Here is a 17,723-nt window from a genome sequence, read left to right as displayed (position 1 = left end):
GGAGTGACAGAGAAATCAAGGAATTGATCCCATATTCAGTTGCACAAAAAACCATAAAATACCTAGGAATAAATCTAACCAAAGGGGTGAAAAATCTATACACTGAAAATTATAGAAAGCTTATGAAAGAAACTGAAGAAAACACACACACACACACACACACACACACACACACAAAAAAAAAAAAAAAAAAAAAAAAAAAAAACAAAAAAACCCAGAAAAAGATTCCATGCTCCTGGATAGGAAGAACAAATATTGTTAAAATGCCAATACTACCCAAAGCAATCTACATATTCAATGCAATCCCCATCAAAGTAACACCAGCATTCTTCACAGAGCTAGAACAAACAATCCTAAAATTTGTATGGAACCAGAAAAGACCCCGAATAGCCAAAGCAATCTTGAAAAAGAAATCCAAAGCAGGAGGCATCACAATCCCAGACTTTAAGCTATACTACAAAGCTGTAATCATCAAGACAGTATGGTACTGGCACAAGAAGAGACACTCAGATCAATGGAACAGAATAGAGAACCCAGAAATGGACCCACAAATGTATGGCCAACTAATCTTTGACAAAGCAGGAAAGAATATCCAGTGGAATAAAGACAGTCTCTTCAGAAGTGGTGCTGGGAAAACTGGACAGAGACATGCAGAAGAATGAATCTGGACCACTTTCTTACACCATACACAAAAATAAACTCAAAATGGATGAAAGAACTCAATGTAAGACAGGAAGCCATCAAAATCCTCGAAGAGAAAGCAGGCAAAAATCTCTTTGATCTTGCCCGCAGCAACTTCTTACTCAACACATCTCTGGAGGCAAGAGAAACAAAAGCAAAAATGAACTACTGGGACCTCATCAAAACAAAAAGCTTCTGCACAGCGAAGGAAACAATCAGCAAAACTAAAAGGCAACTGACAGAATGGGAGAAGATATTTGCAAACGACATATCAGATAAAGGGTTAGTATCCAAAATCTATACAGAACTTATCAAACTCCACACCCAAAAAACAATCCAGTGAAGAAATGGGCAAAAGACATGAACAGACACTTCTCCAAGGAAGACACCCAGATGGCCAACTGACACATGAAAAAATGCTCCACATCACTCATCATCAGGGAAATACAAATCAAACCACAATACCACCTTACACCTGTCAGAATGGCTAACATGAACAACTCAGGCAACAACAGATGTTGGCGAGCATAAGGAGAGAGAGGATCTCTTTTGCGTTGTTGGTGGCAATGCAAACTGGTGCAGCCACTCTGGAAAACAGTATGGAGGTTCCTCAAAAAACTAAAAATAGAACTACCCAACGACCCAGCAATTGCACTACTAGGCATTTATCCACAGGATACAGGTGTGCTGTTTCGAAGGGATATGTGCACTGCCATGTTTATAGCAGCACTATCAACAATAGCCAAAGTATGGAACGAGCCCAAATGTCCATGGAGGGATGAATGGATAAAGAAGATGTGGTGTGTGTATATATATATATATAAGGAGTATTACTCGGCAATCAAAAAGAATGAAATCTTGCCATTTGCAACTACGTGGATGGAACTGGAGGGTATTATGCTAAGTGCAATTACTCAGAGAAAGACAAAAATCATATGACTTCACTCACATGAGGACTTTAAGAGACAAAACAGATGAACATAAGGGAAGATAAACAAAAATAATATAAAAACAGGGTGGGGACAAAACAGAAGAGACTCAAAAATATGGAGAACAAACAGGGTTGCTGGAGGGATTGCGGGAGGGGGGGATGGGCTAAATGGGTAAGGGGAATTAAGGAATCTACTCCTGAAATCATTATTTCACTATATGCTAACTAATTTGGATATAAATTTTAAAAAATTAAAAATTAAATCAAAAAAAAAAAAACAAAGACTCATGGGGGTGGGCAGACCAGGCAAAGAAGAATGAGAAAGAATGGCTTGAAAGGGAACAGCAGCAGGGAGCCAGGGGAGGGGTGATGCTGAAGTAAAAGGAGGTGATCAACAGTGTCAACTGCGGCCCAGGAACGGAGTGGGTACTGTGCAAAATGTCCATTGGATTTAGCAGAAGGCATTGTTGATCATAAGATGAACAGATTCAAAGAAATGGTGGGAGTGAAAGTCAGGAAGCGTGGGTTGCAGACTGACTGGTAAATGAGGAAGTGAAGACTGATGTTTCAAAGTAGCAGGAGGGAACAATGAGAGAGGGGGTGATAGGTTATAAATAGCAAGGCGAGTGGGACAAAACTGACCAAACAAGTTAACAAGGAAACAGAACATGCCCAACAGCACAATTAGTAACTCACCACCGAAATTCCTCCTCCTATGAAATCCAACTCTCCCCTAGTGGCTGATGCTGACACATATTTCTGAAAGAATTAGATCCAGATCCCAAACTTTGGGAATATGGACTTTTTTCATTATCACTCACCTTCTGTAGTTGCTGATGGCTTTGTTGCAATATATTTAGGTGTGATTTTGTTAGTCATCTACAAGTACCTCAACTACCTCATAGCTTTAAAAACAGTGGGGAAATGATGATTAATAAATTCACCAACATTAAAATACAGTTCAAAAGCCCTTCTCCCAAGATTCAGTACATTCCAGGTTCCTAAGATCTAGCCATGTTCCATATTATTTTCTGAAAATACATTAAATATAAGATAGCTATTCTAAATCATCTTCTAAAATGCTGATGATTTTCAAAGTGATTAAATTGATTGAGGTGGTTACACTGTCATATCTAGGAAATATTTACCGTAGTCTCATATCCTATAACAGCAAATATATGGCATATCATATTAATGATAGTGATTGTTTATCAAAAAGGTTGGTTTCCCTCAAACACAATCAAAATATAGGATTTAGATAATATCCATAACCTTAGTCTTGGCCAGCTGGCTCTAGTTAGATGAGAGCTTTGGGTGTCTAACCTACTTTTTTCATACCTGTATAATAAAACAAACTTGAAGAAATTGAACTGGCTTCTTTTTGTACTCTCTAATGCAGGAAGTGGCTATGAAATTGTGAACTCAGTTACTCCTATTAAAATATTACAATAGAGAAAATTTTGTTCTGATGTCCTTCTTTGTTGACTGTGACACACCTCAAAACTAAAGTCCCCAAGGTAATTGCAAGATCTTATCACCATTTAGAAATTATTGGCAACATACCAACTGGTTAAAGGTTAGTAGCATAAAAAGAGATCATGTGAGTAAAAGAGAATGTATGTAGTACTCCAATGCTTGATTCTTATGAGGGTATCCCTTTGGGATGTAGAATATTTCTACAAATAAGAGATAATCCAACCCAATGACCTCCAAAACAAAATTACTCCAAACGTCTCTAACCAGGCATGAAAGCAGGAGACAACTTGGAAGTCATTACAGGTAATTAACTATATAAATGAAATGTAATTTACTAATAAACGAATAACACGAATGTCCTTGAATCTCATAATACAGGCTCTGCCCCTATTTTATGAGCCTATATTTATGGGTCATACTCTTCCATGGCAGATATTACCCATGGGAAGAGAAAATATGTCATTGGAACTACAATCTTCCTACCACAGCACCCACCTATCTACCCACTGTGGAAGCTCAATACTTGCTCAAGAAAATAATAGATGATTTCATTAACAACACTACTTTCAGTAGATTTTAAGGTAGATTAGACATAATTCTGAATTCAGCAGATTCTGTTATAGAGCCACACCATCTTATCCTACCAAGTTAGCTTAGTATAGTGAAAAGAATATAAATTAAGACTAGAAAACCCCAGGTCACACCCAGGTCACCACCCAACCTGTATCAATGCAAGTGACTTGCTCACACCCTGTATAACTTTTTTTCTCTAGTGAAACCACAAGGACAACTGTCATTTCCAGATGTGACTCTGTGTCAGAGGAGACTGAATCATAGTCAGCAAAGGTTAGACGTACCATCAGAAACCAGAGTCGAGACAGAAACAATAAATGAAGAAGTTAGGGCTTGAAGAGGTTAACGACTTGCTCTAGATGAAAGAGTAGGTAGTTGTAAAGCTGAACTGGAAGCCATTCATGGTAATTAAACAGATTACTGCATGTATGGAGCAATTACATTACACATACAAAGTTATGTTAAGAAAAATATTTTCAAGTAATGGCAGTAATGAATTACATTATCAACGGGAAATGCTCTTCCGTTTAGGGGCCCCAAAGATTATCTAATCAAATACCCCGCTTTTATCAATGAATCTGAGGTTAAAGTCAATTTGGACGAAGACTGAAGTCTTTTTTTTCTATGAAAAATAGTATCTTTTTTTTAAACATTTATTTATTTTGAGAAAGAGAGAACACACGCAAGCAGGGGAGGGGCAGAGAGAAAGGGAGAGCGCGAATACCATGCAGGCTCCTTGCTGTCACTGTGGAGTCCCATGCGGGGCTCGATCCAATGAACGGTGAAATCATGACATGAGCCGAAATCAAGAGTCGGACGCTTAACTGACTGAATTACCCAGATGCCCCGAAAAATACTATCTTATATGTTAAAACACTTCATGAATTATCAGAAGATAAAGAGCTAGAAAATGTAAGTAGTGAGATGAATGTTGAGGTAGACAATTTATTATGTATAGGCTTGAGAGACTCTGAATGTTTTAACTGGCTTTGGAACTGTGTGGCTTGATGATACATGTGGGCAACATTTGTGTAAGTTATGGAGTTGGCCTCAGAGAAACAGAGGGATGCAACAGTGTCAGTTTTCTGCCTCGACCCAAGGGTCAGGACTTGAGGTGGTTACAATGGGTTAGCATTTAAAGTTGAAAAGGACTTTTCCAAGAAATTCATGGTGCGATTCAGGGAAGCAGTACTGCCATTTTGGGTGCATATGTCTAAGTGTGACACTGAGAATTGTACTTTGGGCATTAATATTATGATCTCAACTGTGTACACAAGCTGGTGTGATCGAAGGCAGTTGAATTACACACTAGCAGTAAAACAAAACAAAACAAAACAAAAAAACAACTATAGGTGTCTCCTTAGAGAAACCCATGAAGTTTATAGCTTGGGGCCATTTTCCAAACAATTTATAACCTTAGCACACTTAATCTCTGTGCTGTCACCAAATTAATACTGCTTAAACAGAACCTTGACTTTGTAGCTCTATTTTCAAAATCCTTAGTGTCCTTCTCTGTGCATGTGGAATAAACACTTTGGGCTTTTGTCTGATGCTTTCAACACCCCCCCCCCAAAATACTGTCCAAGGAGAGGTAGTAAAATAAAACATGCAGGTGGGAATCTGACATCCTGAGGGTTCAATCTTGGCTTCACCATTCCCTGGCTGTACAACCTTGAGCAAATTCCACAGCCAGTGCAAGCCTCAGGCTAACCGACGCAGTACAGGTCAGAGCCAGTCTCTGTACAATGCTCGGCCAAGAAATGTTAGGAACAGTGAGTAGGATGCTGATGTCCTTGGTGTAGTGAGAATTATGATCATGAGGAGGACGCAAAGGGCATCATAAATGTGCTCGTGTCTTCCCGCCTTCTCAACTTTGCCCATGGGTTTTCAATGGTAGGGAATGCCTTTTATTTCTACTTTATTGTATTTCCACCTTACAAAGTTTAAAAGCCCCAACTTCAATCCCACCTTCTAGAGGCCACACAAGACCCTGCAATAATACTTCTTTTCAAGGTAACAATGATTAATAATAAGTATACCTGAACTTAGAGGGGCCTCTCTTCCTGGAAGAAAAAATAAGTCAGATGTTGCCCATCCCATTAAGATGATACTTGATATTTTACTTGTGCCTAATTTTAATTTAAAATAATCAAAAAGTATGAAATAATATAGTGTAGGGTACGAGTGATATATATACTAAAATACCTCCTAAAACCCCCCAGGCAGGCTGTTTAGACTCATCCTGTATCCATTTGAAATTCTAGAAACTTTGCTTTCTGGGGAGATCAATTTTCCCCTCACATAATGTTTTCCCACACCCAGTTAAGGACAAAAATAATTAGCGGAAGCTCTGTTCAGACAGAAGGGTAAATATATTAAAAATTATTCAATGTGTGTTCTATGGTAGGAAGAACTAAATCACTACTCCATTCTAAACCTATCAGAGAAAATAAAAACTTTGAAGTCCCACTTTGTGTTATTTAAATACTTGCCAATTTGTCATATGATATGATTGCCTCTCACATAAACATGACCTCTTTCTAGTGTGTAGAAAAGGGGATTATCCTCCATGGCAGGTACATTGGATTTGATCTAATGACAATTCACTTTCCTTTAGATGTCTGCATGTATATATAAGACTTACCGTGCCAAGGTCAATGATGAAGCAGTCACCCTTGTTGAAACTGTCCCAGCTAAGAGGAACTTCTGTGGCCCTGACCACTCTTCGACCCTTCACATGCAGGAGCCTCTTAGCGGTCAAGTCATTCGTGAGAACATGATTTAGCCCAGATGCCACATCTCCAGCCTGATCAGTGGGAGGAAGAGAGAAAACAAAACAAAAACAGATGAGGCTTCTAACTAAATACAAAAACATATAAAACCAAGGTGTACAAGCCAAAACTGCCTGTCAGACCAAAATAAAACTGCACCTAAGAACATGTGAAAAATTAAGTATGCAGAGGAGAATGACTTGGCAAATCAACACTTTTTTTTTTTTTAACTTTTTTTTGTTTAAGGCCTTTTGTCTTTCCTGTTTTAACCATTCAATTTAACATTGCAAGTTTTTACTTCAGTGCATAAAACCTGGTACATAAATGAGAGGAAGCAGTAGCTCTTATCCTTTGGGAACTAATGATTCTCAAGTCACTGAGTGAGGAGGCAAATAAATTTCAGGGAAGAAGGAGACAGGCAGATGGGGAAGACTCACAGGTAACAAGAACAAGAGAGGAGAGAACTAGACACCCCCAAATTCCCATGACACACACAGTGATAGGACAGAGAAGGGGGGATGAATACTGGCTAGGTATATAAGTGGATCCTATTTATGGTCTCTGTTATAACATTATTAAAAAATCTTTCTTCCTTTTGTTTCTTAATATGCAGGCCTGAGTATTTATACCCTAAATTTGGTTGCACATCCCAAAACAAAACAAAATGAAACTATGTTCAATCAAAAAAATGTTAAAAGACAGGGTCACCTGGGTGGCTCAGTCAGTTAAGCGTCCAACCTCAGCTCAGGTCATGATCTCACAGTTCATGAGTTCGAGCCCCGCATCAGGCTGTGTGCTGACAGCTCAGAGCCTGGAGCCTGCTTCAGATTCTGTGTCTCCCTCTCTCTCTGCCCCTCCCCTCCTTGCATTCGGTCTCGCTCTCTCAAAAATAAACATTAAAAAAATTTGTTTAAATAAAAATTGTTAAAGAAAATAATCAGATCAAGTACATCTTCTTACCCTATTTGAAATCAGGCTTTACCTTTTCATTGTTTTCTACAATTAAATGTTAGAAGCAATAATATTTATTTATTTCCATAATTAATTATGAGGCAATATGCATAATAAATATGTAGTGTAAGCAAATCACTTTTATTGCTCAAGCCTCCTACAATAATATGGTAAGAAAATCAGCAGTATAGGAAACCTGTAAAATAATCTAATTTTCAACTTTATTACATAAACATACACAGTAAATCCAAAGAAAGAAGTTAAGTTGCCTATGTAACCGTCAGCACATTCTTGAAATTTCCATTGACTTTAAATTTCCACCATTCTCCAAGAAAGGACCCTCATAAATAGAAAGGTTTTATTAGTATAGGCTAAATGTTGACTTTGAGACAATTGTAACCACATATTTTAAGAAATACCTAATAATTCCTCAGCGCATAATTTTACAAAGAATGCCATAAATGAACAAACTAGGTATTATACAATAAAAATAAATATAAGTTTTCATCTATATACTACTGTTCTTGGCCATTTCACTTTTTAAAAAATAAGTACATTATCACCTGATAAACAGTGTAAGAACACTGTTATTTGAAAAAAGTTATAAAATACAAAACAGACTTAGACCGAGGATACTTCCATAACATTTAACCTAATGTCATATAGTGAACCATCAGAGTGATAACCAGTCTGAACATTTAACAGTATTTTAAAAATTAATTTTGTCTTTAATATTTGATGTGAGAAAGGCACAAAAGAAAAACTGTAAGCTTCTATATGTTTGTATTTGATAGTAAGTAGTTCTGTAATAATGTTTGAATTAACCCTAGAAACTCCCAGTCTCTTTCTGCTTTCACAAGGCAGAATGAAAGCAAGGTACATGATCCTCTAAGTCAGTGGCACCATAAAGTTTTGCTGACTGATGGATGTTTCAAGGTCGCTATTACAATCATGGCTGAGAGCTGGGTCTTGAGCTTGGGAAAGGTGTGATTAACCAGAGATTTAATATAAGGGAGTAGTGGCAAATAACAGTCATCTATAACCCCCTAACCCCCTTAAAAACCTCATTAAAAAAAAAACCCTCACATCATTTAAATGACATGAGGAGATGGTCTTAATGTTGCCTAGCTGAATCTTTACGTTATACATGGTAACTAAACATGGCTGTTGTTGGCTTGGTAATGGTAGGCTTTGCCAAATCGTGTCCGTTCCAAACAGACACAATCCCCTGTTTCATCGGGTAATCTTAAGTAAGAAATTCATGCCGATATTTGAACCATTTATTTATGTTTAGAGCATCATAGTATAATGATTACCAGCTTAGGCACTGAAGTCAGATGGGGCCCTAGTCACTTAACAGCTATTAGATCTTGGCAAGTTACATAGTTCCTCAACGAGTTTGCTTAGTTACCTTAATAGGGTGGCAATTCTGGAAACTGCAGCATGGGGCACTACTTGGATTACATGAGATAACACCCACGAACACCCACGAAGGGCTTAGCACATTCTTCCAAGCATAAAATTAAGTATAACATAATAGTCTTTGCTATTCTGGGTAGCAAGTTATTTTTGCTTCCACGTTTCCTATCAAGTACTTTGCAACTGTACGCGTTGTCATCTGCTCAATGTCACTGATGATAAGACAGTGAATTGATTTTTTTCCTGATAAATTTGACCTCCATTGGCAAATATCTTATTTCTAAAATATGCTGATTTGTGGTGGTTTTGACATTGATAATTAGAAGATAATTATCTTATAACTGTAAAACTGCTTTTTCATGTCCACTTTTAAATATGTATCCAGAAGTTTGATTTCAGTAGTCCCGCTAATAGCCAGAAGGATTAATAATACCACAAGTTCTTACTGATTGCATATGCAGTATATATGTATTTTATTATTTAATTTAATCTTTAATCCTTACAACACCTATTTGAGGAAGCTTGTTTTATACCCATTATATATTTGGGGAAACTGAGCACAGTTGCCCTGAGGCAAACAAGTTATATGTAGCAGAAATGGGTTTATCACCAAGATGATGTCACAGTAAATGCTTTTAGTAACCACAAGACCCAGCTTATTCAAAATGTTGAGCTCACTGACAAAGGAAGTTTCAGGATCATTTGACAAAAACTGTCGGAACTCATGTGAATTAAATAAAATTGGAGGCAATGGTTTCATATTTAGGGTTGTTCACATCCTAGAGTGAAAAGAAAGATTTTAAGAGAGAAGAGAACTTATTAAGTATTTATTCTCATCTCCATGGCATCACAAAATATTCATTAAGGCTCTGACCAGGTAAAAGTAGAAACAAACCCCGTCACTGTAGTAGACAAATTTAATATATATTCAGAATTCGGGTTTAGCTCTGAGGTTTTAGGTCTTCAATAGGCTAATATGCTCAAACGGTGAGGGTCAGCAGAACACCTGTTAGAGCAGGTTTGATTTTGAATAAGATTGCTTCCAAACTGTTTGTCTAGGGAGGTATTTCTCACACTTTCACTGAACACTCTTGGGGGAAGGGGGGATCGTGAAGGGTGGCCGGTCTGTAAGAGTCATGGAGAGAATTCCAGAAAAAAGGCGGTCCTTCGTTAAAGGTTGCCTTAAAAGGAGAAAACCATTTAACTTGTTTTTGTTTTTGTTTTCCCCCAAAACAAAGCCAGTTGATGCTTAGTGTTTCAGGCCAAAACACATAAATGGGGCACATATGTGTGTGTGGTAGTATATGTATACTTGACTTTGTGAGGCTGAACCACACATATATTCAACTCAGTGTTGTTTCATTTGTATCATTTCCAAGATCAAACCACACTATTTGGGAAATGTGTGTATAGCTCTTGCTATTAACTGGAATATTAACTGTTATAAATATTGTATTAACCTGTTCCAGAAAAACTGAGATTCCCAAGTCCTGGGTTATTTGCAGTAAATTCAGATGTTCTCTAGAATAGCTTTAAAAAAAAAAATGTTAATACCTAAGTTGCCAACACTTAATTTTTGAAGTAACTCCACAAAATTTTTAAGGGCTTTCCTGTGACAACATGCCCAAGAGCTCTTAACTTCATTAAAAATTGACCTGTTAAATGAAATTAAGTCAGAATTTTTCCCATATTATACCCACATTCCACAAGCGTTTAATGAGCACCTACTGTGTGTCCAGCAGGCACTGGTATAAATCAGTAAACAAAACAGACTGAAGCAAAAGCAAAGCAAAAACCCTGTCCTTCATGAACATCCATCCTGTGAAGACATGAGGTGTGAATGCATGGGAAGAGAAAGGGGGTCATAATGGAAACAATTCGAGAGAACTGCTTACCTTGTATTTCAGACCTCCTTTGAAGTAGCCAACAAAGTCAGTAGATTCATGGCCTTGAAGTTCTCTACTCTGTACCGGCTTGCCACCCAAATAGTCATCCATCTGAACAGTGAAGATGGCAGCAGCTGTGCCTTCATCCTGAGTACACTCCTTTCCTGAAATTGCACAGGACAGCACGTCACTACTCGAGCAAGGCAAAGGACTAAGGCAGAACTTCTGATAAGAAAAAGCTCAGATATTTTCTTTGAGTTACACAGCAATATAATAAATGGTCTTGGGCGGAACAGTCTTTTAGCAGAAATGGTGTCATATACAAATACTACTTTGCTAATATCTAAAAGAATTGTTTTGCTCTTGCTTTCCAATTCTCTTTAAAAAATTTTCTAAAAGAAATACTGACGTCTGTATACGCTTAAGAAGATATAACACTATATTCTAGTAGGATTCAGATTCATTTGGTAACCAGATCAGACTATGAGAATGTTTTCCAATTGTTTCAGCCTTTATTACCGTCGATCTTCAGGCTTCCAATAAGTCACTATGTTAATATTTGTAAGGAATATGAACATCATAGGCCATAGATAAATAGCTTTAAAAAAGCAAGTGGTTGGGGCGCCTGGGTGGCGCAGTCAGTTAAGCGTCCGACTTCAGCCAGGTCACGATCTCGCGGTCCGTGAGGTCGAGCCCCGCGTCAGGCTCTGGGCTGATGGCTCGGAGCCTGGAGCCTGTTTCCGATTCTGTGTCTCCCTCTCTCTCTGCCCCTCCCCCCGTTCATGCTCTGTCTCTCTCTGTCCCAAAAATTAAATAAATAAATAAATAAATAAATAAATAAATAAATAAAAAAGCAAGTGGTTTGTAGAATGGGAAAATGAGTGTAACTTGACCTTACCCCTCTTTTCAAGTATCACAGTCCGCACTTCATTATCTTATTGGTGTAAGATCCTATTCCCTGAGGGGAAAGGGAGAGTAAAGGAAATAGACGCTAACATCTGTTGAATGTGAATGTATGTACTATTATCCCAGGAATTTAACACACAACACACACTTAGTTTTCACAATTCTAGTACAGATCGCATCTAGCCAACCTCACTGAGGTCAAAACACTAATTCACATCCTTCAGTGTGCACAAGGACCAGAGCTGGGACAGTCCTGAGAGGAACTCAAATTTTATAAAAGACATTCCAAAACCCTTGCTATATTTGAGCTGTGTGCAAGTGATAAATGATTTTAGAAATAACAATAGCTAACATGTATACATTTATAGTATCCTTGCACTGGGCCAGATACTGTGCTAGTGCTTTACATGGATGATCTCATTTAATCTTCAAGCAACTGCATGCAGCAGAAATATTTCCCACCATGTCACAACAAAAGAAATGGAGGCTTAGAAAGGCCAAGTAGCTTCCCTGAGGTCCTAAAGTTGACCTTTGGTAGAACACAACCCAGAAGCGGGTTTCCGTGATTCTGAAGCACAGGCTTTTAGAAACCACAACACCAATAGAGAGTTTTTATACTCAGATTCTCACAGCAGAAACATTCTGTGATATCTGGGGTAGTTATTTTCCTCCAGATGTAACTGATGTAGAAAAGTGTAGAAGTTATAACAATACTATAGTTCACCTGAAACCCCCATATGGTGAGTATTCACTAAAACTGAAGAAAGGAAAACAGTCAGCTATATTAATTTAAGAAGTGTATTTATTTACATTCCTCCCTTACTCTCAAAGGGGACCTGTATAGCTAGTTATCTTCTCAGGAAAAAAAAATCCACTAGCTAGAAGCATATTTGCCATGGTATCAATTTTGTGAACTTCTTGTGGTCACAGGAAAAAAACACATGAAAGTTTACAGTCCAAAAGAATACTAGTATCATTCTTCTGCCCACTTTCCCATCCATAAACGAGAATACTAATAAAGGCAAAGATGTAGATTTGCACTGAGATGTTTTAAGAGGGAAGCTTAAATCAAGGTTAATATCAGAAGTTATCAATATCAAAATTTTTAATATTAAAGTTTTAATATCAAAATTAAAAAAAAGCACAAATACATAAGTACAGCACAGCACAGAATGCAGACACCAGGATACAGACATTGATACAACCCACTTATCTTTGTCATATTTCCCCAATTTCACTTGTGCTGATCTGTGTGTTTGTACATTTAGTTCTCTAAAATTTGATCACATGTGCAAATTCATGTATTCGTCATCCCAGTAAAAAAAACTGTGCAGTTAGATCACCTAAAAATCCCTTAAATGTTGCCCTTTCATAACTACCACCGCCTCCCACCTGCACCACCCCCTTCCCACCCCATCCCTAACCCCTGATAACAACGAATGTAAAATTCTATAATTTCAAGAACGTTTTATGTACACGGAATCATACACCAGAGGACCTTTTGGCATTGCTTTTTCTTTCACTCAGCAAAATTTCCCAAGGATTCATCTGAGTTGTTGTGCGTATTGATAGTTTTGTTCCTTTTTATTGCTCCGTAGTGTTCTCTGGCATAGATATACCACAGTTTGTTTAACCAGTCACCTGTGGAAGGATATCTGGGCTAATTCAAGTTTTTGTCTATCCAAATAAAGCTGCTATGGACATCTGTGTGTAGGTTTTTACATGAATCTAAATTTTCATTCCTCTGGAAGAAATACCCATGAATGCAATTGCTGGGTCATATGGCAGCTGCAAGTTTAGTTTTATAAGAAAGTGTCAAACTCTTCTTCATAATGGTTGTACCATTTTATACTCCCCCCTAAGCAATGTATAAAAATCCAGTTTCTCAGCATCCTCACCAGCCCTTGTATAGTCTAAGTTCTTTGTATTGTACACTGCATACTGCAATCCAATTCTTTGGATTTTCAGTGCCTCGCAGACAGCCAAGCACAGACTAGATATACCACACATGTTTGCTACTCTCAAATACATTTATGTAAAGTTTAAAACTGGAAAGAGAAAGGATCGGGGTGAGCGAATGTTTGTAGTGTAGGCCCAGGATGTGACAGAGTAGCTTTATTACCCAGTCATGCTCATAGTCATGATGCTCTAAGGAACTAGAAGCAGAAGGTGGATGCATTTAAACTGCTAGGTGCAAAGCTAAAAATATTTTTTAGGAAGGACCAATGCAACAACTTTTAAGTTATAGGCAACAAATTATTATTTTGTAAAGTAAATAAAGAAACAATAATAAAAGGGAATAATCTAAGCTCTGCAAGGGCATCGCAGAAAGCCAATGAGGGAGAGAGCAGGGAAGAGGGCTCTTCCTCTATTCTTCCATTCTGGGTCCTGCTTCTCCTTGTTTCCCCTTTCCTCCTCTCACTTGGCCTGTTTCTTTTTTCTCTCCAATGCACCTTTTCCATCCCAACCTGGTTCTAATTTCAGTGCCTTTCATCCTCCTTCCAAACGATTTATAGTCAAACCTCCTTTCCCCCCGAACTTTCAGCTCTCCCTCTTGGAACTTTTTCTCAGTCTGTCTCTCTGATTAACCCTCATGAACTCATACAAATTCAGGTCCTGGGTAGAATATTTTGGATGAAATACAGCTAGCTTCAGGGAACTAAAGTAGGAAGAACTGCTAAACAATTCCATCTAAAGGCCCTGGTTACTATTTTACTCTAAACTTTTCCATGCTCCTCATGATTTTCTCTTGGAGTCGATCCCTCCCAATTATCCTCATTTTCCTTTTTTCCGTCAAAGCTTCTCTACTTCCCTGTGTCCCAGAAATACAGACACTCTCTTTTTCATGGTGTTTAGCACATTTTATCTGTGTTGTATCACTGTTCATCTTATTGTATCTTTGAGATTATATACTTTAAGGGAAGGCTCATAAATTATTCACATGCAAAAATGCCTTACACAATGTTGGGCATACTGAGTAATTACTGAATTCACTTATTACTTAACATACTATTAACTTCAGCTTTAGCAAGTCTTTAAAATCATGAAGTGTTTCTGCTCAAGGCATTTTCTATTACAATTTTTGAAATTGGTGACACCTAAATGAATAATGTGAATAATGAGTTAATGTGAATCTGTAAACCCTAAAAAACAATTTGCTTAATGAGCTTCTTTGGATAAGAAAGAATCTATAAAATAAGAAAAACAAAAACCAAAAAAAATTAAAAAAAAAAAAACAAACACCTGTATTCACAGCCCTCTTACAGTCTCCCAACAAAGTCAAACTTAACTGTTGTCTACAGCAGGATACAAAGTCCTTTCACACCTTAATTGACCAAAATTTCCAATGTGGCATTTCAGACACTCTTATTCACTCCAGATCCAAGTTCTGAATACATAAACCAAGATGAGAACATTACTATTCTCTCTGGCATCATTCATTCGTGAACATGGTTTTATATTAAGGTTTCAGTGACTTCTGGTGTAAAATTTAAATCAATCAATGTCTAATATGATAGGAATAGTGACACTACACTAGGAAACCACAATGTGCTTGGAACTCAGCTTGTACTCCACCAAGTGAGCACAAAATTGTACTATTGAATGCTATAATAAAAACAGCCCTTTTCCCTCATTATAGTTCTCATTTGGAGCGTCTGCTGAGGTGTTCACTACCACTGAGAGCATCCTTTCTCAATGTTTTCTGCCATTCTATTTCTTAAAAGCTTCAAACGTTAGAAATAAACATGATGGTTTTTCAAGGACCTCAAAGTGTGTGTGTGGTTTCGTGTTCTCCCACAGGCTCAGGAATAAAGCTAAAAATATAGAAACAGAAGTCTAGGGGAGGCAATCTAGTCTAAAAAGAAGGCAGTAAGTCTCAGATAATCGGCACGTTGTTAGAAGGGGTGTGCCCACTGGCACAGGATCTTACGGGGAGAGGTTGGACATTCAGGATGTTTACGAGTAAAAGTAGAAGGTGGAAAAAGTAGAACACACAAGGCCCAGTATTCTGACATCCTGGCACGAGTGCAGCCCAAAATAATTACTACTGCTGAAGGAGCTGTTTTGTTTCGCACGGTGCCCTTGTTCAAGTAGATAAATAATATTTTTTTAAAATAATTATCATAGTAGAGCAACTCATCTATATGCCATATAAAGCTATTTATTTATATTGACGATATCTGTATTTTTTTTTCCTCTCTTCCATCCAGGGTCGCCAACACCTGATCAACAAGAATTTCTGTTAGCAGAACGCGTGAGCACGTTGGTCTTGATTTAAAGCCACCCAGAGCATTAACCGCCGAAATTTGTGGACAAACAGAAGCTGGGGCCTAAAGGCAAAAACTAAAAATAAATTAATTAGAGAAAAGGGCGGGGGGGGGGGGGCGGTTAGTTCTCGCCAGCTGCGGTGGATGCCTGCAAACTTGTTTGACTGCATCTCCTCCCGGACAGGGAAACCAGGACTGAACTTGTCGCAAGGAGAGCGGGACTTGGCCAGAGCCGGGGTGCGCTAAGTAGCGGCCCTGGGCGGGCGCGGGTTTGCAGAATGGAAGGTGAAAGGGGGAGAATATGGGGGAACCAGTCTCCAAGCCCGGGTGATGCGCCTGACAAAGGTCAAAGTCCATGGGATAAGATTGCTCCCGACCTCGCCGCGCCCCGCGTTTCCTGCCGCGTTCGCACGAGCGGGCTCTGGCGGGGAGAAGGCGGCCAGTCCAAAGGGGGCGGTCGGGAGGGGGCGCGACAGGCGCGACGGGTCTACGGGCCCGCCCGGTTTGCGACTCCCCTCTCCCCCAACTTCACCTGCACCTCACCCGCCCCCCCCCCCCTCCAGCCTGCAAATCTCAGTTTAGCCGCCTCGCCCCACCCCGACCTGGGCGCGTCGTGGTCTCGCAGCCTGCCACCCCCTTACCTAGCCAGAAGTGCAGGCGGTAGGAGAAGCCCCGGCTCGCCCTGGCCGTGTGCAGCACCAGGTACGCATCCCCGACGTAGAAGTTGCCGTAAGCGCTCTCGGGCACCGGCACGAGCTCCAGCTTCTCGACCCTCCAGACCTGCAGCCCCGCCTGCTGGCCCGCTCGGGCGAACTCCTCGTGGTACAGCCCGTGGGCCATTGCTCCTGCAGGCAGCGCTCTGGGCAAGGGGCGGGGCACCTCGTCGGTCTTGGAGTCGAACTAATCCGAGATGGGCAGAAGAGACTGTGCTCCGCGACTTTATAGAGCTCGCCCTGAGGGGAGGCGGGGCTCGGAAGCGGGAGGGGCTAAATACCCTAGGCGGGGTTGCTCGGGTAGCAGGGGATCCCGTCTCAATCTGAGCGATGCGCCTAGCACCCACCGCCTCCGCCCTACTCTGAGTTAGCAGCAGATTCACAATCTCAGAAATCATGAGATCCGAGAGGAATTTACAGACACTCCTGGAAATGCCTCCTAGTCTAAGGAAGGACATTTTTTTTCGATATCAGATGGAGGAGATTAACAATTGAAACTCGGACGGGCGCAACGTTCTTTTAAAAAGAAAAATGACTATCCAGGTAACAGTCATAATCACCAACTCCATCATTTCACTTGCCAGTCGCTCCATCTCTGATAGCCGAAATTTCCGTCTTGATCTTTCCAGTTCGAATGTGCCGTGAAAAACAAAAATGTCAGGTTTCTTGGAAAGGACGAAAACCTAGTAGGCTGGTGGTCCTACGCAGAAGACAGAGCTCTCTGTAAATCCCCCGGGGTTCAGAAGCAGTGGTTAAGCTCTTTGCTTTTTTTGTCCAGGAAAGTTGTTGAAAAGAGAGCAGTCCTCCTCCTGGAGTGTTCTCAAGACTGGGTTGTTTGTGGTGTTATGCGCAGCTTGCCTTGTGAGTTACCTGTTATCTGTCTTCAAGGGATTGATTTCTCACTGTTTACCCTATAGTTTTTGCTTTTGCAGCACTGTAACACGAGTGTGTGGAAGTTTACGTTTTATTGTGCATTCTTTTAACAGAAGCGGGTATGGCAAAGGCTTTTGTTCTGAAAAAGCCAGTCACTAGGGATCTAAAGATTTAGAAAACTGATGTTTATGCAGGTGCATTTTCTTTCACTGTTTCCCAAATTACAAGAGTCCCCAGATGATCACTAATAATATGCAATTCGATTTTTCCTTAAT

General features: G+C 39.5%; 1 protein-coding gene across 1 annotated transcript in view; it reads right to left on the bottom strand.

The window, feature by feature from the left end:
• SCIN (scinderin) overlaps positions 1 to 16,802 on the bottom strand; it is an 80,059-nt gene extending 63,257 nt beyond the window's left edge. The window contains exons 1-3 of the mRNA XM_003982807.6: positions 16,504 to 16,802; positions 10,698 to 10,852; positions 6,306 to 6,467 (exon numbers count right to left, since the gene is read on the bottom strand). Coding sequence (XP_003982856.3) covers positions 6,306 to 6,467; positions 10,698 to 10,852; positions 16,504 to 16,702 — 516 coding nt within the window. The 5' untranslated portion in view covers positions 16,703 to 16,802. The remainder of the gene's footprint in view (positions 1 to 6,305; positions 6,468 to 10,697; positions 10,853 to 16,503) is intronic.
• Positions 16,803 to 17,723: the final 921 nt, after the last annotated feature.

This window comes from Felis catus, chromosome A2, assembly GCF_018350175.1.
Source record: "Felis catus isolate Fca126 chromosome A2, F.catus_Fca126_mat1.0, whole genome shotgun sequence".
NCBI classification, from domain to species: domain Eukaryota; kingdom Metazoa; phylum Chordata; class Mammalia; order Carnivora; family Felidae; genus Felis; species Felis catus.
The sequence above is the reverse complement of the archived record's forward strand: the minus strand, read 5'-3'. Positions and strand labels throughout refer to the sequence as shown.